This window comes from Scedosporium apiospermum (assembly GCF_000732125.1).
Source record: "Scedosporium apiospermum strain IHEM 14462 chromosome Unknown SEQ_SAPIO_0093, whole genome shotgun sequence".
NCBI lineage: Eukaryota > Fungi > Ascomycota > Sordariomycetes > Microascales > Microascaceae > Scedosporium > Scedosporium apiospermum.
The window spans coordinates 471,895-491,224 of record NW_015971794.1 but is presented as its reverse complement, the minus strand read 5'-3'; the positions used below and the strand labels follow the sequence as shown (position 1 = coordinate 491,224).

General features: G+C 52.0%; 2 protein-coding genes and 1 pseudogene across 2 annotated transcripts; 2 read left to right on the top strand and 1 right to left on the bottom strand.

Annotated features, from left to right (window-relative positions):
* Window positions 1-1,297: 1,297 nt before the first annotated feature.
* On the bottom strand, window positions 1,298-3,628 carry SAPIO_CDS4691 (annotated as a pseudogene; the record flags this gene model as incomplete).
* Window positions 3,629-7,190: 3,562 nt separating this feature from the next.
* On the top strand, window positions 7,191-11,787 carry SAPIO_CDS4690 (uncharacterized protein; the record flags this gene model as incomplete). Its single annotated transcript, XM_016787178.1, has 3 exons — window positions 7,191-8,756; window positions 9,741-10,349; window positions 10,408-11,787. The coding sequence occupies 3 exons, from the start codon at window positions 7,191-7,193 to the stop codon at window positions 11,785-11,787; spliced, it is 3,555 nt and encodes a 1,184-aa protein (XP_016643287.1).
* Window positions 11,788-15,388: 3,601 nt separating this feature from the next.
* SAPIO_CDS4689 (uncharacterized protein) lies at window positions 15,389-17,407 on the top strand (the record flags this gene model as incomplete). The annotated part of the gene is made up of 3 exons (XM_016787177.1): window positions 15,389-15,476; window positions 15,541-15,682; window positions 15,742-17,407. 3 exons carry the CDS (start codon window positions 15,389-15,391, stop codon window positions 17,405-17,407), a joined length of 1,896 nt encoding a protein of 631 aa, XP_016643286.1.
* Between the last annotated feature and the right edge of the window lie 1,923 nt (window positions 17,408-19,330).

Here is a 19,330-nt window from a genome sequence, read left to right as displayed (position 1 = left end):
CCAGACCCATCCAGTAGAAATCTGAAGAGCATATTTTATTTCATCGTTGATGGTAATTTGCGAACAACAATGAACCGAGCAAAGGGTCCGTATCATAGCATCTATACTCCATGAAGACCACCAGTTCTCCTACAAACGACACAAACCAGTTACCGTATTTCGTTTTCAGTTAAAAAAAATAGCAAATAAATGAATTAAAAATGAAAGGAAAGACAGCATGAAGTGCAAAAAGAAATGTTGGACGCACCCGGAATCGAACCGGGGACCGCCTCTATGCTAAAGAGGAATTATACCACTAAACCATGCGCCCTTCTTTGATGGAACACAACTGCAGCGGGCACGTCATGAAAAACATCGGTCGAGCATGAAGCTACAGCCTGAGCCTTCACAGCCCCCATCTTATCCAAGTCATTGATGTGTAGGGAAGGCATTGCTAGAGCTTCTAATATTTCCAGTTTCCGTGCACATGCTCGATGCCTTTCTGTACCCTTTTACCTTAGGAGCCTTCACTTAAGGCCCTCTAGCCAAATTCTAGAGACTCTGCGGCCGAAGAGTGAGCTGCTTGACACCGGCGAGGCACAAGAACCCCATAAATAAGTCCCGTTGCCCACCCCTGTAGGAATGAATTGGTTCATTCCGCAGTCTTTTCGTTCCGAGGAAGGAAAAGTAGGTGGCTTCCATCAGTGATATTGAATTCCGCGGTGCGAGATAGCGAGAAAGAAGTTGGTGATAGGTAGAAAACAACCCTAGAAGATATGCTCTAGTGATACTCTTCTTCCATTCCCGTGGTTCCGATAATAGGTATGAAGGTTTCGCAGACTCTGAATACTCTAAACACACCTAGTAACACGATCCTTGTCTCGGCCGTCTTTTCATGGCAAACCCCTGTACGTCTCCATCAACTACGGGGGCGCATGGTTTAGTGGTATAATTCCTCTTTAGCATAGAGGCGGTCCCCGGTTCGATTCCGGGTGCGTCCAGAATTTTTTTATCGGTCCTTTTTTCTTTGCTTTTTGCTCCTTCGCTCTCACTTCCATCGTCTCAATGGCAGAGAACTTAAGAGAAGCCAACCTCCACTACCTACGGCTTTATACGAGGTAGTTCTATATTCGTACGGTTTCGAGTGAATATCATCTGCTTAAGTCCATCTCGAGCTCACACTTTACATATCGATAGTCTAAGATAGACTTCAGTGAAAGAACCCTACGTCGTCCCACTAACATATATATCAATATCGAGAAGAAGAAAAGGAATTCCTGAGAACTACATGTTCGAGTCTATCTGACTTATAGACTCTTTAGATGACCTTTCCTCTTCCACCCCTGAGAATATCGTTGCCACGATAAGCGACAACCAAGTCATTCTCTGGGCTCTCATCCGCCGAGAGAGTAAATGAGAAACTGCCATCTTCGCCCAAAGAACCCGACTGTAATAGTACATCATTGTCGTCCCATAATTCCACGATGCCAGACATTGCTTCTTCGGGTCCTGCAGTCACGTTGCCAACAACCCTAGAACCCTCCATCATAATAGCGGACACAATTGACGGCCCGGTTGGCGGCTCCTGAAACCCGTTCTCCATTAACGCCCACTCAGGCTTCGCCCCACGGCAAGGTACACAGCCTGGCCCCCAATAATGCTGGGGAAGTCTTCCACTGACAGGGTTCCTGTAAGAAAACCACATGGGCTGGATCGCTGGGTATGCAACTGTTTCCGTAGGCCCACCCGCGAAGCCCCTTTCTCTGTCTCCAAGCTTGGGGTTTTTGAGATCGACGTCAGGAGGATAGTTATTGAGGCCTTGCCTCGGAGATATTCGGTCCCTCTTTCGTTGACCTGCTCCAGCCCAACCTCCGGACCAACTGCGCGACTGCCAGTAGAACTCGTCAATAGTAAGACACCACAACTTCCTCCTTGCTGTCCCATTAGCTGTCTCCTCGAGAATAAACTGATCGTGGTACATCCCTCCATTAAATCCCCAAACGCCGTTGAACCCTCCCTTGCTCCCGCTCGACGTCCCAAATTGTAGCAGCTTCGTCCGCATGCTCGTCGATCTCCCGTCTCTCGACGGGATTATAACAGGCTGCAGCCGCCAATGAAATGGCACGTTAGGTCGCTGTGGGTTCGGAGTGTTGGTGTTGTACCGAGCCAAACATGCCTGCGCGATGCGGTCGCGGGTGTAATACCAGCCAACCCCCCGAGACTCCTTGAAGCCCTTCTCGGCGTGCAAGTCGGCGAACATCTGGCAGCGGATGTCGTCGGCGAAGTACCCGTAGGCGGAGCCGACGTTCTCGCTCTCGTCGAAGGAGAGAGACTGTGCTAGTTGGTCCTCGAGGGTTTCGAGGAGGGCTTCGGTTGAATTACCCGAGGTCGTCGGCGCCGAGTAATAGTCCTCTGGTATGGAGTGAGAGCGCCGCCACGTGTGCGAGAGAAACTCGGGAGGTTCGATGGTGCTTTGTTTCGACGGTAGATTCCCTCCGTCAGCCCATCCGTTGGGGTAATAGTCGGCCTCGATGAGACGCGTAATATTGATTGTCTTAATTTTCCATAGGCCGGAATCCGCATCCTTCCCGAAACTGTTGCGGAATATATTAAACTCCCACGCGCCCGCTTTCTTACCTGCGTCGCCGATAAGGCCCATCTCGAGTCCCCTCGCCACGGCGGTCTTTCCATCGGCGCTAACTTCCACCATGGTATCGAATATCGGATGCTCATTCAAGATCCCTTGAGCGAGGCTTTCAGGACCCATCCACCCCTCTAGCGCCCCACGAATGTTGTCCAATCCAGTATGAGCGATGCCGTTGATGATGATCTCAGAATCAGGGTTGCATAAATCAAGGACATCTGTCCACATGCGCTGGTCAATGTAATAGCCGTATGCGTGTTGAAGGTTGCGGACGTCATCTTCGGCATTTAGTCTGCTAACTCGGTAAGCGAGGTCGGCAACATCGATTTCCGAGTCCGAGTCCGATTCTCTCGGGAGCGGGATAGGTATGCCCGCCTCGTCGGGGGTGAAGTGGTACGGGATGATGGGCAATGCGCGTGATCCGCTGCCCACATTTCCCCATCCTTGGGCGTAATCGCCTGCCGTCATCGGGTAGTAGCGGAGAAGGGAAATTTTCCAACCAAGAGACTCTCCGTCCCCGTTGACGCGGACATACTCATTTTCGTAAACGCCTCCCTGGATGCGCGTCTTTCCGGCTCCATCTCCAAGGAGGCGCAAGACCTGCCAGCGAGCTTTAGCAGTGCGTCCATCCTCAGAGAGGCTGACCAACGGCATTTCGTTGAGGTGAGTATGGAGGGACCCGGGCTTGATGCCATCCATGTCGCCCGCATCTTCGCGAAGCCACTTCTCGATCTCGGTCGGGCCCTTCACGATGTCGGCGTTGTTCGTGTCGAGGGGGCCGCCGTGACCCCAGTGAAGTGTGCCGTTGTCGGCGAGGAAGAGGTCCGCCATATCGGCCCATCTTCCGAACTGGGCTAGCTGGGCGAAGGACTTCTGGACGTCCTTGATCTCGCGGACGGATTCAAGGCGCTCAACATTGCGAGCTAGGGTGTTTGCCGAGACAGCGTCTGTGAGCCCCACGGATAAGAAGCTTAGAAGTAGAAGGGGGATTGGGTTGGCAAACATTGTTGCGGCGGGCTCCGGGGAAGAGTGCGGAGGGCGTCCACTATTACTGTCTACGCTACGCAGCTTCGACCATACCTTGGACCGAATAGGAGGGATGACCTTCTTTTCTACTGTGCACGGATTCCCTCTTTGTTTTTCTTCTTCCTTCTTCCTCATTTCTTTTGTTTGGTTTTCCCGTTTCTCTTTCTCATCAACGTCCAGTGCCGATCAACATATATTGCTTGATCAATCAATGGCTTGGGAAACCTGATTACTCTCCCGGGTCATTGCAGCACTCGGCATGCCGGCCGAAATATTGCGGGGAAATCTATGCGCTAGCGACAAGAACATCTCCGTTATGGCTTATTTATTATATTGCCGAGATCTTGGCAACGCTCTCTGGGACCTCTCTCTCCTAAAGATTGGTCCGGGATATTAAGTTGTATGGCAGACGAATAAGGGGTAAGGGTGTCAATGGATCTAGGGAATCCGGGGTTATATTAGATTCTAAATGACGGCCAATAGTTAGTTATATTTCAAGTGATATTTCTCAATTTCTCCGTAACGGCAACTTTAGCATTCCACCCCTACGGCGATGTCAATGAGCTGGCCTCTAGAATTCTCGTTGGGCTGGGTACCAGTTTCCTCGGATGGAAGCCTCTGCAGTAGCAGCATGCCGGGCTGCAAACTCTACTTCAAAGGTTCCTGCTGGACCTGCCAAGCCGGAAGGCCGGACTTCATTTGCATTAAGTGAATGGGGGAGGAAGAATCTATTGTCGCTAGACCCTGTGAGTGTATGTCGCCACTTCTGGGTCCTATATTCACAATTTTTGTGTTGGAAGGCTAACGATCTGGGGAACCGGTGCGACTTCGGTATCTCTCATGCCCCTGGTAACTGCAATAATAGGTTCACGATTTCAGACATGAGCTTTATAAACTGTTACTAGGAGCCTTTGTCTCGGCTTGGGGTGCCATTTCCATCTCATAGATCGAGTCTTGATATAGATTTACTTTTGATCTTGGTACCAGAGAGCAACTTCACAACTCCCAAGATTCACAGTCGACTGTACCTCTGTTTTCGATATCCGATTAGCCACAAGATCAACGGGAACCCCAACATAGACTTGCAGATGGAGTTACCAATGCCACGAGGTATAGAGCTTGTATCGCTATCGCGCCTTTATGCGCGTCAGGATTGTCCAAATACGTTATCACGGAAACAAAATCGACTGCTATTAAGATAATGAGAAGCCCGAGAGAGCCGAGCCGGAACACCCAGTCCACTCGCACCCGCAGTCGCCTGAAAAGCGTGAGGTCTAACGGTGTCCAGCGCCACATGAGGAGGGTAATCGCACCACTAACCAAGGCCAACAGAGGCAAGATTGCAAGATTCATGTAACGGTACCTGGACGTAAGGTTTAGCGATCAGGTGCGGCCTCTATTTCTGGGGGTGGTTTCGGAGAACCAACCAACGCGGTTCAACACCGCTTTTCCGGATCAATTCAAGGAGTGTAATCTCCACTGGCAATCGCATCACGAACGCTGCGATAGATACCCATCTAAAATTCGCCAGGACTATGGTGCGCGGAGCCCAATAGCGGGCTGCCGGGTGGACGCGGGGGCCTGCTCTTGTGCGTGACTGGATGTTGCTCCAGTTCGACGTGGATATTCCCTCGCCAGACCGTATAGCGCGTGCGAAAATCTGGATATATCCATCGATTCAGAACCCAATCATCCGGTGGTATCTGTGGTTGAACTTACCTTGCTCCTGGTGGTCTGCGATTTGTCGCGAGCTCTCTCGTGTTCTTCGAAGAGTGCAGCGAGAGGGCCGGGAGGGCGTGAGCTAGCCTCCACCGGAGACGCCGATTCTTCATCGCGAACCTTCGCTCGCGGTTTCCCATTCTTCGTATCCTTTACAGGGCGATACGTGTTTGGGTATCTGCAATAGTCGGGCAGGAAGCGGACCCAAAACGCAGCTGCCACGGCTTGTATGACCCACTGGCCCGCAGAAGCCCCGAGTAGTAACCGCGACCAGAAACGAAGTTTACCACGCCAATTGCGCAATGCATCGTCGATGGAATAAATCGACAGGGTTGGGTTATTATCTTGTATCGATTGTAAGTCAAGAGGTGAGAAAGAGAGTTTGCCTGTAGCGGACAGGCGGGCAGACGCCAGCATGACGCCGATCGAGGCCAGAGCCAATGCGATTCCACTCCTGAGCCTCGTACGATCGATGTGATGCCAAAATACGCTAAAGTAAATCGTATTGAGTATGATAGCCGCGATGATGAATGCGTCCAGGGCGAAGAGCTTCCAGCTGGCAGAGTACTGGGGCGAATGGCGAAGAAATCCAACTATTTTAGGAGAGTCGCTGACGTTCGCGCTGGAAAACATCACGACAACGCCAGCGGAAATTGTCGGAATCAAGGTAAGTTCGAGAAGCCGGTGTCGCCAATTGGGCCTCTCCCGCATTCGATTGACTGACATCTTGACGTCTTGTCCTCGAATGGGGAAGAGGTGAGACAGACGATGGGTCGATGAGGGTTTAAGAATCGACCCAAGAAATAAAATAAACTAGGATTTGAGGCGGGACAGTCACTTCCGCTCATCTTTCAGCTCCTCGGACGCAAAGGGGCAGTGTTTTGACCCCTCAAGTCCCTCAACAATTTGATTCGTCGTTCATGTAACCGCAGGACTCATCGCGCTCTGAACTGGTGTGGTGTGCATGACCAGGCTCTGCGCCAGGCCTAGCATATGGGGACTTTCCCTCATCTCTACTTTCTCCTCCCGTCTCTTGTTCTCCCTCTCTTTTCCCTTCGCACAATGCTGCCAATCGGGGTCACAAAAACAAGATGGCTCTTTGCAACAACTGCCAGTCCTTCGATATCCAAGTATTCAATAACGGCGATGGCTTCCCATACCGAGGGTATCCGCTCACGGAACTTCTTGACTCGGTAGATGGCGGATGTTCATTCTGCAACCTTGTCCTCGAACACCTGCTGCTGTCAGAGATCGAGAGGGGGTCTGGCTGCCTTAGCAAGGCACTGCGCCGCAGGGGGAAGGGAGGGCTACAATCAACGGGGTTCCTACGAAACTTGCCCAGCCGCCTCAGGGAAGTTGTGAGACCAACATGGGTCCATTTCTATGTTGACACAAGGAGACGAGGAGGGGATGAAGAACCATTGAAAATACTGCAGCTGGGTGCTTACGCTTCAGCTCACGCTCCACCCCACACCAACAGAGAAAGTGTCTTTGAAAATCTGGCTCCCACTGTTTGGTTTCACGTCGCCGCAGATCTAGGTAAAGGAATAATCTGCACCCTACGCCGTCGCTAAGCTAGGACTAATAGACATCATCATCTCCGCCACTATTAGGCACGCCCGCTCATGAATCCAGGGACATTATCGGCAACTTACACACCGACACCGAGCAAGAAGTTTGGCCTGAATCGCGGTTTAACGAAATTATTTACTGGCAGAAGACCTGCAGTCGCAGGCACCATTCGTGCAGGAAGACGCTGTCACGATGCGAAAGTCTTGATTCCGACAACTCACCCCCCCCCCCGACTCGTTGCGTGAAAATCATGGCATCGCAGGAACCGGGGGGGATGTCCTTCTCCATCGCCTTGTGCGAGACGACGGGTCAGACCGGAAAATACATAGCGCTGAGCCACAGGTGGACCCCCGAAACAGAACTCGTAAAGACATTAAGGGGAAACTACGCAGACCGGATCGGCGCCGGCGACCGCCCCGTCCAGCTAACGCCAGTGTTCCGGGACGCTTGTCATCTGGCCCACAAGTTAGGCATCGCCTATGTCTGGATCGACTCCATTTGCATAGTTCAGGACGACCCGGACGACTGGGCACGGGAGGCAGTCCGTATGGCCGACTACTACCAGCGCGCTTGGCTCACAGTCGCTGCCACGAAGACAAACAGCCAGGAGGGGTTATTCTCCAAAGTAGATCGGAGTACCCTACCCAGAATTGCCCGTCTCCCTTATCGCGACAAAAGAGGCGAACACAACGGGTATTTCTACCTCCAATGCGTCGACGCAACAACCGTTACCAGGGACTACAAGACGTGGGTCACCAACGGCGAGCTTCTGAGCTGTGGGTGGGCCTACCAAGAGTGGCTTCTCAGTCGTCGGATCCTCAGTTTTGCGGACGGCGGATCTTTCTTATCCTGCCAGTCTGAGGCCCCTCGGTCTATTATTGGCGATTATGTGCTGCGCAGAGACACTCAGATGAACGGGGAAGAAGATCGGGTAGAATTGGCGTTCATGCACCACCCGGATACTGGCGACTTTTCAACGCAGGAGAGTATACTCTCCCAGTGGGAAAGGGCTGTTCAAAGCTACTCCGGTTTGCGACTGACGAAGTTAACGGGAGACCGCCTCGTCGCATTGGCTGGCGTGGCTAGCGAATACAGCAAGGCGTTAGAGGCGAAGAAGGAGCCTGATGGCGGCTTGTCTTACTCTTACGTCGGCGGTCTTTGGTTCCCCCACGCCCACGGGCTCCTCTGGGAGCCCATTATAAGCGGTACCGTAACCAGACTAGATGGTCTTCCTACATGGTCTTGGGCTTCGCTCAAGATACTCGAGAGTGACGGGACCTGTCGCGGAATGGAGGTTCGGTGGTCCACTAGTACTAAGAAGGGGAAGAAGAAGGTGCTGCTAAAGGAGCAATGCAGGTTGAAATCGGTTCGCCAACTTCCTGTTCATCGCACTGATGAAGAGAATGACGCCTGGAAGGCCGACTTTGATTGGAACGCCGAGGGGGCCCAGCAGTCCCAAACACACGGTAACGACTGTCGCTTCTTCGCCCTCCAGCTCAAGGGGTTGCTGTGGAACGTGAATATCCACGGATACTTCGAAACCAAAGTCGACGCCGACACGGCGGCGTTACTGACGGCCCACAGCCCGGACTTCGGGAGGGAATACTGGCGCAAAGTGACGGTTGATGGCATTGTATCTGACGAGGTGACAGGGTGGGCCTCCGTCGAACATTCGGAGTATCAAGTTTTGGGATCCGGCGACATTGTGACGACGCCCGTGCTCGCGTTCGTTGTGGCGAGTGTAGAGAATTTAGACACAGGCGCAGCCTTCGGGAATATTTGGAAGATGAGATCCACGGCCTACAAGGTTCTGTACGTAAGACCGGTGAGCGTTCCGGGGAAGAACAATGTTTATGAGCGGGTTGGAGTTGGCCGGCTCTTTGGGGAAGAGGTAGATGTTATATTTAAGTCATCAGAAGACCTGCGGTCGACAAAAGTATGGTTAGTATAATAGCGCGCGAGAATCGGTAATGATGGGCGACAGATTTTCAGTACACGAACATACTATTTGATGCAAAGCTTCTCATATGCAAGGCTTCTCTCCCCAATGCCAACCTTCTAGGGACGTCGCTGGCTTCGTCCACCAGAGTAAACCTCCAGCATCCTCTCCCAGTAGGAGCCCGAAATCGTTGGTCTCGCTTGTGCAATCCGACGGTAGCGGAGGTGAATAAACAACCGGTGTGTAATGGTGAGTAGATAGCCACAAATTGAATACGTCGTTCTCTCGGGGCGGGCGTTGATGCATGCAGCATTGCCCAGCCACATTTCAAGATGGGATTTCAAACTGTAAAAACAAAAGTAGCGCGGAGCTTTAGGAAGGGTGGGCACACAGACTCACACATCTTTGCCCTTCTGAGAGATCGTCCGTTCGGAAATCTGCACAGCCGCCGCCACAATCAGCTCTTTGCGATTGCTGCACCAGCCCGCAACCGCAATGTCTGCTGTTACTTTTGGATACTTTTCTCGACCCCCTTTTCCGTCCTCTTCGCCCCATTCCAACTTTGGCGGGAGGACACTGAGAGTCATGTCGGCATCTTACTCGACGGCTGCGGCCTCTCAAGGGGCTTCTGAATGGTCAAATCTCTCCCTCAAGCGAAAATGGTCACCCGGCGACGACGATGAAAAAGAAGAACGCAGTGTACCCACCAATTCACTACCGAAGCACCCTACGGCAATCCACCCAGACCTCTGCAGTCGGTGCCGAAAAGTCGACTGGGCAGGTCTGATCCGTGAACCGCCGACGTCTCGAGTGGGCCGGCATCCGTTTAGATCCGCTGCCTCTAACATCTCCCTCAACCAGCTCCGTCAGTCTCGTTGTCCCGTCTGCCGAGCTCTCGCACTCGTCACACCTCCCGAGCTAGACGGCCAACAGCTCTGCATCAAGGCGTTCTCGTCGAATCATGCCCTTGGGGGAAAGTATCGGAGACTCAGTGACGCCAAGGAGTACTCGGATTGTACGGTGATTTTTCCGGTCCACGAGAGGAAGTCGGAGGTGCAAAAACTCGCGAGGACAGGATGGCTCGAGGGAGGGTGTCTAGCGTTGGTGGAAGTGGGAGACGGGGAGGAGCTGCGGCTCCCAGAAGTCGGACCGCGGCTGGCCCGGCCAGATTCTATCGACTACTCAGTTGTCAGGCAGTGGATGAACTTTTGCAAGTGCAAGCACGGCATCGCTTGTTCTATAAGCCCACTCCAGTCGATCAAAGGTCTCAGAGTTATCGATTGTCGTACCCGCGCCGTGATGGATGCGCCGACATGCTGTCGGTATGTTGCTCTGTCATACGTATGGGGGTGTCCCCGGCCGAACCCTACCGATGATGCAGATCCAGGAAGTCAGTTTCCGCCCGTTGTGGACGATGCTATCATAGTTACCCAGGCGCTTGGGTATGGGTACCTCTGGGTAGATCAATTCGTTCGTCATGTCTATGCCTGAGCGATCTTCATAGCAATGGTGACTAATCGTTAAGCAGTGCATCGATCAGGAGGATGGTCCAGCCAAAGCACAACAAATTGCCCAGATGGACAAAATCTACTCTTTTGCCCACCTAACAATCATCGCCGCAGCCGGGACGGACTCCTCCTATGGCCTCCCAGGCGTCGGAGATGGAAGGCGACGTCGTCGCAGGCCTAGGCAGGACAAAATAATCCTAGGCGAGGTTGCACTTGTTCAAATATTCCCCCACGTATCACACACGCTGTCACAGTCCCGTTGGGCAACCCGTGGCTGGACGTATCAAGAAGGCTACCTTTCGCGCAGACGGCTCATCTTCACAGACGGCCAGGTCGCGTACCTTTGCAACACGATGCACTGCCTCGAAACGATAAAAAAACCGATGGCCTTGAAGCGAACCGAAATAAGAACTGCCAACGATTCATTCCTGAAATTTATTCCTTCAGAACCGAGTTTCCGGTTGAGGAATCTCCATCTGTGGGAGGAATTCAAGGAGAAGCATATTGTGGGGTTTACGATGCGAGACTTGACGCAAGCGTCGGACTCGATAAATGCCATTTTGGGCATTTTTCGCTCGCTCGAGGGCAGTGGGATCCTGCATTTTCACGGGATACCGTTGCGCTATAAAACCGACCGCCGTCGTGGGAGAAGATTGGCCTGCGCACTTGGCTGGCATCATGAGGCTGTTGGGAATGAGAGACGGGGCCAGTTCCCGAGCTGGAGTTGGGCTGGTTGGAAGGGTGATGTGAGGATCAATGAGCCTGATGTCTTGGTTCCCGAGGACTGCCTTGTCGCGTTTCTGGACGATGTGACGGGGCGACTGACGTATCTCGAGGACTGGTTTGAGTCTGCTGTGACGGGCTCCTCTACTGAGATTCTCGATAATGATGCAGTGTCGACGCCCGCACCGGTGCTGCGCATCACAGGCCCTACATTTCGCGTTAAATTCCAGTCCCCATGTCTTTCATCATCCAACCGCTCTCTCAGCCAAATGAGTGAGCTCGCGGGAATGAGTTTCCTTGAGGGGCCCCATGCCGTCTTACACATTACTGAAGAGATCATCTCTCTAACTTACGCATATCTCGATGAAGCCATTACCTCCCCCGCCGAGGACGAGAACGACATCATAGCACTTATCCTCCGGCCCAAGATCCCTATTGGCGCAACATCATTAACGGCGCTGCTCTTGAAGCCGGCGGTCGAAGGGTCTTCCCGATACCGGCGCGTAGGCATATTGCGCATCCGGCACGGCAGTAAGTCGAGGCCGACGGGCTATTTGGCTCCCCAGACGGTGTATATCGATTTGGACGGATCGGTGCTTGACGAAGTCGACATGGATATGCGGGAGGTTCCAATTTGGCAGCGCGATATCGCAGTCAGGACCGTGGAAATTGTCTGAATTCAAGTGTGCATCTTGCCTGAGCCCGCTATGACACGGGGAATTTCAAGCCTTTCATTTCTACTTGAACTGCTGAACCGGTGCCAGGCTCACAAAGATATCCGCCGGCGCACCTCTCTCGTATCAATCTCAAACTTGGCGAACGATCAAGACCGCCGCCGAGGTGTGGCTGAAGGAGTTGGGACGGCCTGGCTTGATGAGTTTGAAGGAGTTCATTAAGCTGAACACGGAAGATCTGATTTGAGGACTAGAACTTAAGAACATGGGATTAAGGAGTCTTGATAGATAGATTCACTCGATTTTAAAAAGGAAATGAAATCAATTTAGATAAAAAAAAAATGAGAAAAAAAAAAGCCTCCTCGTTACTGTCTATAATAGAGCAATATATATAATAAGTAGGGTAAGTCGTAGAAGTCGATTTATATGGGTTGGGGTGGGAAACAAAACTCATCTTGCACATCAAGATGAAGTTTCTGAAAGACAACATTGCATTATTGATTTCACAGAGCCTTTATGAGTACTGCCCTGTTTATTCACTTGGCCATAATATGGCATTGAGTATAAACCGAAAAACTGATGATGCCTAAATCAAGCGGGACTGATGAAGAGGTTGGGCTCCTGCCTATCAAATTCGCTGCAACTAAGATGCAAAGCTAGAGCAAGTTTGACTCTCTACCATGAGATGGGAAGAGTATAATGGTAGGTACTAAGTGAACGACACCTGGGCAACCTTCCGGGGGCATTATAAACAAGGCCCGATACCAGTGTATCAGCTTTATGCCCAATATGACATGCGACAGATGCAAAGGCATTCCTCTCGACCTCTTTCTTGATGACCACTCCCCGATCCAATATCAATTATATCGCTGGTTCTTTAACTTCGCGTTCTCCGCTAGACTAGGTTGCCATTCTTGTCTGATATTGTTACAACAACGGGCTCGGCAGATTGAAATAGGGCTCGGCCTGCCAAATCGTGGTCCGCCTGGGGATGGTGACTCATATTGGATTGAATGGGGCTCCCAAGAGGACCAACTCGTCCTCGCTTCGGGATGGAATCATTATCTGCTGAATTACGACTGTGAAAACGGACTTCGGACTTCAGGTACGGCGCAAAATACAAGCCCGGCCATGCACATGAAGACTTGATGATAAGCGACTCTAGCAATTACACCCTCGCTAGCACCATCAGCAAGCCAAGAGAGCTTGGGAATCCTCAGGTCATGGCTCGACAAATGCCTGAACGAGCACGAGCAATGTCGGAACCCAGACGTAGCCTTGCCCAGTCGCCTCCTTGACGTTGGCCCCGCCGATGGCTCTCAAGAACCGCGGATTGTTTGCGGAGCAGAACTTACGAACGAAAGAGCTAAGTATTTAGCATTCAGCTATTGCTGGGGCCAAAAGACTAAAGATTCGCCGTGGACCCTCAAGAAAACAAACATCGATCGTTTCAAACTAGGAATTCCATCATCTCAGCTCCCCCAGAGTTTCCAAGATATTATCAAGCTAACGAGAGCTTTGAAGGAGAGGTATGTCTGGATCGATGCTCTCTGTATTCCCCAGGACTCTCCCTATGATTGGGCGAAGGAAGCTGCTTCTATGGCTCGAATTTACAGAAATTCTCTCTGCACCGTGATATCACCAGTTTCAGACCCCGGACTGCCCTATTTCGTCGAAAGGAAGACTTTAGAGACTACCCCTGCTACTCTGCAACTAACGCCCCGCGACGGAGGACCTTCTGCCGTTGTGAGACTCCATGCAGTCTTGCCAAGGTGGACTTCGGAATATGACCCCGGCGCCCGGGGAGAAGATGAGTCGGACCTGAAGGCGAAACAGCCAACGAGAAAACGCGCCTGGTGTTTACAAGAATATGAACTGTCCTGTCGGACCGTCACATTTACTACGCACCAGTTTGTCTGGATCTGTAAAGAAATGCAATGTTCGGAAGAGGAATTCTTTGACCTGACATGCTCCGTGGCAGTAGCGGATAACGGGGGCGGTGGGAATACGCGTAAGCCTCCCTCAGCTCGCGTCGAAAAGCTGCTGCGACGGCTCCTCGGTGCATTTGGCCGAACTACCAAATTATCAGCACCAGACTATCTTAAAAGTCCCGATCGAAGCGATCCATTACAAATACATCGTTTCAAGCGGAAGCTTGCTGAGCCCCCCGGCCTTTATTCGAAGTGGGAGAAGCTTGTGGAGGAGTATACGTCGAGGGGTCTCACACAACCTGGAGATCGCCTCGCCGCGATTGCCGGTCTTGCAGAGAGAAGGCATCAGGAGACGAAAGACCAATATCTAATGGGGCTATGGGAAAGCAACCTGAAAAATGAATTGCTGTGGCGCGTGCGCGATCCAACAGAGCCCGCGAAGATTCCGCAGCTATCGACCGCGCCAACTTGGTCGTGGGTCCCAATCAACTCCGCGATATACTTCCCTCGGCGTTCCTATGACCTAGGCAGGTCCGAAAGCCGCATGCCACCCCCAACCGGGAATGAAGTCGCTATCGAGAAGATTGATATCGACAGGGTTGGCCACAACCCCTTTACAGAAGTATCCTCGATACGCCTAACTATTGAGGGTAGGCTCATGCAAGCGTCAATCTTAAATCCTGGATCACACGGACCAGGAAAGGGTTCAGTCGATGGTTGGGAATTAGTAGATGAGGAGAGTAGTCCCCTTGGTCACCTATTCTTCTACGATTCGACACGATATTCCCTCGACAGCTTAACCATGAAGTGTCTCTGGCTGGACCCTGGCATCGTGGAAGATGCGGATTTGGAACCCAAACCTGAAAGATACACGGGAGGGTTTGGACTGGCACTCTCACCGAAGCCAGACTCCAAGAGCGGGCCAGCATACATCCGGATCGGTTTTGTGCGGTTTCATCCCCACGTCGTAAGGCGGATACATAAGGTCGAGAAACTCAGGTTCGCAATGGTGTAATCAATGGCGCCGCATACTCGACGAGGAGGGTATCTTTGGACGTTATAAGCCGGTTGTGCTGTGAACTCTGAGCGCGGACTACATCTGAGTTAAGCTAAGATCAACGACTGGACAGCGTGAGATGGAGGAGGAAATCAAACGGGGGCCAGAGAGAGATTGCGCAGAACATTCCTACTTGTATCACCCCTAGATAACGACGACGTGTTACCTGGAGGGAACATCTTTCCCGTCTGGTGGGAAGCCTGGATGCCAAGAAGACGAAGAGTGCAGAAGTGGCAAGTTAATAGCTACTCAATCCTAAAGGGAGTAAGTGTGAAAATCGACCATTCAGAGCGGATTCTTGACGAAAGAGCTAACAGCATACCCTAATGGACTTCGCGAAAGGTATCGAGGGCATTGAAAGCCTGCATGGGTGGCGCTCAGACGACTTCCCTATTGGTCGACACTTGGTCCATCCATCCCATCCCTATTCCCATTTTAGGCTTGTCGCAAGTTTCGCAGTTTCGCGGTTCCTCAGACGGCATGAATGGGCCAGGCTGCCATCCCCTGGACATCACATCCTGGTATAATAAATACACTGACATCCCGCATACTTGTCCCCACCGGTACCATCTCCTTCCATCACCCCCCAAAGGAACTGCCCAAGAGATCAGTCACGATGCAGCAAGCTGGCCGACAGCTCAATTTGAAGAAGTGCACCCAGTGCCGGAAAGACAAGCAGAAAGTTAGCCGTCCCCATCCAAATGGTAACTCTCCCCCCTTCCAGCTAACCTCATAGTCAGTGCGAACCGGTTGACCGGGTATGGCCAGGTCAGAAGTGCGATCGATGCGCCCTAAAGGGATTCACCTGCTTGGAAAACATGAGTGCTAAAGAACAGCACGCCTTGAACCTTCCAGGTTCATCATCTGGTCTGGAAGCTGAGGATGAAGGTTTCCAGCAGTATATCGAACTGTAAGACCAGCGGCAACTCTGGGTGATTTGAAGTAGTTTTAACTTACTGACGCAACCAGGACCGCGAGAAAAGTCAATCTGCTGTGTCTATTTTCAATTGTCGATCAAGGTCCCCAAGTCAAGTGCTACGCTGAATTCAAGGCCCAGATTGAGAAAAATAGAGACGAGGCGCAACGCGCCCTCTGGGCTGAGAGGGATTCCATTCTCCGAAAGGCCCATTGCCTGATCGAGACCTCACAGTCCCCCTTTCTCAAATTTGCTATGGTGTCGCTGATTGCAGACTTGCCACTTAGCGCACTCGACCACCAAGATAGTTATTTGGATCTTGTCTTGCCATCCTTCTGGGAAACGGCGAGGCAAGTCCAGAACCCCGGTGCCGCATTCCTTATACAAGAATCTCTTCTCATTCGACAATCCATGAGGTCGGATGAGGTGTCGGGCCCGGATATAGCTAGATACCACGAAGGCTCTCAGAAACTTGCAAAGCTGGTGGCTGAAACTAGTGACTGTGCACTTCCCCCTCTCTCTTCGGTGGAGCAGAATGCATTCGCGATTATTGCGTCCGGAGATGCTAGAAAAGTGGCCATGGGGCTAGCATCCATTGGCAGCTCGCCTGCGTCTGATATCTTCGGCCGCTCGATGTTGCACGTTGCCTTAGACGGAATGGTTAATCGGGTCTCATCCCCATCGTTGCCAAACGCATTCGAAGAAAAAGATATCCAGAAGCTTGTTGGGTGTGTGGATCTGGACCAACAAGACGCTTTCGGTCGCACAGCCCTGCATATAGCATGTTCAGAAGGACTCGACTCGGCAGCACTTATCATTGTCCAAGGGGGCGCACGGCTCGACCTGGTCGACTCGAACGGCATGACACCGCTTCACTGGGCAGTCAAAAATAGCCGCGAGGAGTTCCTACTGAGGTTCTTCAACACACAGGATTGCGCGTGCCTCCTGCACAGTACCGACTTCGCTGGACGTACTCCACTCGATATAGCACTTGACTCGAACTCCCCATTCACCAACCTTGATTTGCTACTTCGATGTCATGAGAAGTGGCTTGAACACGAAAAGTTGGAATGCACACAATCAGAGGGATTGGGATTGATGCATCTCGTAGCGCAGGGTGGCAACAGAGAGGCCGTGGCACTGCTCATGGACGCGGGCCTTCGCCCCATTGATTCCCGAAGTAGGCGGTCTGGATGGACACCTCTAGCCCTTGCCGCAAAGCAGGGACATGCTCAAGTGGTCAAGGTTCTTCTCGACCATGCTTCAGTAGATCCCGACTCACAAGACGAGTACGGCAGAACCCCGTTATCCTATGCGGCGGCAGGTGGGCATGAAGAGGTCGTTCTCCTACTCATTGGAACCATGTCTCGCCCTCTGTCGCGGCGAATTGACCTTGATAAAAGGGATAATATGGGGCGCACTCCTCTCTTCTTCGCCGTCGTGAATCGGCGCCAGGCTGTGGCCATGTTACTCATGGCCACCAATGGAGTGAACCCTGAAGTAGTGGCGGATGACGGACGAACATCCCTGTTAGTAGCCGAGGGCCTGAATGATGGGATGGATATGCACAAGATACTCCGAAAGGAGGTTTGGAATTTCTTCTGTTGTGACCAGGCGTTACCAACTCTGCACGATCTGGTTCAGCATTGCGAGCAGGTCCATGGCGGGCAAGGTATCCATCCCGGACCCAAAGGGATCGAGTCGATTCAGGAGGACTAAGGCTACCTGACACATGCGATCCAGCTTACGAGGGATGCCATCTCTAACAGCACTACCGAACCAGGGGCGAACATAGAGCGCGATTGCTATTGGATGGAAGTCCTTGAAGACACCTTGCTCCAACTTTCGCGTTGGAATCAACTACTACGGAAATGAAATGCGACTTAGACACCGTACTGGCGTGCCTGGAGGGGAGAACTGGAGGATGCAGCTCTTGATCACAAATGCATATGTGCATTTCAAGGGATCAATATTTCATCTCAATTAGTTTTGGGGCAGGTAGCCGGCTCATCTTACAGCTGCCTCTGCTGGAACGGGACTTAACTTGAGTGTCGCGAAGATGAGGAATCGGGTACTGGATAAGTTTGTACATGAACAGGGAGCATCTTGGATTCTAGACCTACCACCTCTCCATTCCGTCACGAACCTCTCCCCCAGTCCCCATTGGACTGCATTTTATTGCGATTGTCCCAAGGGATAAATCCTTCTTGGCAAGGCTCACTTCAACTTATCAGATGGTTTGTTGCTGCGGCATGGAATATTCCTACCCTGGGGTGATGCCAAGGGCTCAATCGCCGAGATCAACAAAGAAGGATCAAGTGTCGGCGATCAGATGCTGATAGAGCCCAGGCGGTGAGCGAGAGCTTCGTGGCGGCACCAGGGTTCTGTTAGGCAAGGGGCAAGGGAAGGGCTTGTGTTGGCTTTCCACCACCGGTTATCCGCCAATAAGAACATGAACTGCGTATCTCCTCCATTCAGAAGCGCCCCAACTCGTTTGCTACGATCATGAAGTTAAGGATGCATTGGCACTAAGCTGAAATGAGTGTAGGTATCCTCCGGCGAAGTCAACGGCCAAATTTGCCGAATGGGTAACCGTGCTGCACTGTTTCGGCCGTATCAACGACGTACTCTGTACTAGCCAGGGCACTGCCTCTCATAAATGCAGGCAGTGCAATCTTCCTCTCAACCGAAATGGGCCATCATACCACTACTGTGGCTTTCGGTTGCCGAAAACGGATGGTTGGCGCCAACGGAAACGGATATTGCCAGGGTCCGCTTCTAAAATAGATGTTCGGTCCCATGAGGCCGCTCGGCGCGGCTGAGAAGCTGGCCAGCAGATCACCGCTTCTTTCTTCAAGTTGCATCGCGACTCCTGGGGGATTCAGAGTTATATGCAGTTTCTACCTCGCGTTCCAACCTCGTATGATGACCGAAGTCCGATATCTTCCCACGTGGAGGACGATGGGTCGGCAAGTCGAGAAATTAACATACATAAAGGGCCTCTCGGGTAGAAATCCTCTTGGCCATCAGACGTCAGAGTGAAGCCGCATCTATCAACTCTATTCACATTCTCCTCCACTTATTGACTCTCATCGCACCCACTACAAAAATTGTTCTACCTTTCCCACAATGCTTTTCCAACTTAAGCAGATTGTGTGTTTTGGCGCCTTGATGGGCAGTGTTTCAGCCGACTTCCGTATCTATATGGGATACAATCAAGCCAGTTCGTGACCCGAGCTGTAAGGAGTTCCAGAACGCCCATTCGGCTACCGATTCCATCTATGGTGATCTCACCAGGGGCGAAGGGGGCTACAACTGCGATGGGTGCGAAGGAAAAGGGGGCATCACACGCCTAGAAATAACGGACAGCGGCAAGAGTCCATTCACCAGTGGGGCTCTTGGAGTTTTGACCCTTTACCAGCGGAAGAATGACAAGCTTCGGTACGATCTCATCTCATTTGACAAGGCCGGTGGGTCTATGACGGGAACTCCTGGATATGTAAGTTTGTCCACGGTCCTAAGAAGCGAGACTCGTCCTTTAGGCGGCGATGGTCATCCCCAACCTTTTTCGGCAGTCCCCGGAATCAATGTATAGATTCCATGTCGATACAGGAACTAATATAAGCGAACCGCTAGTGTGTG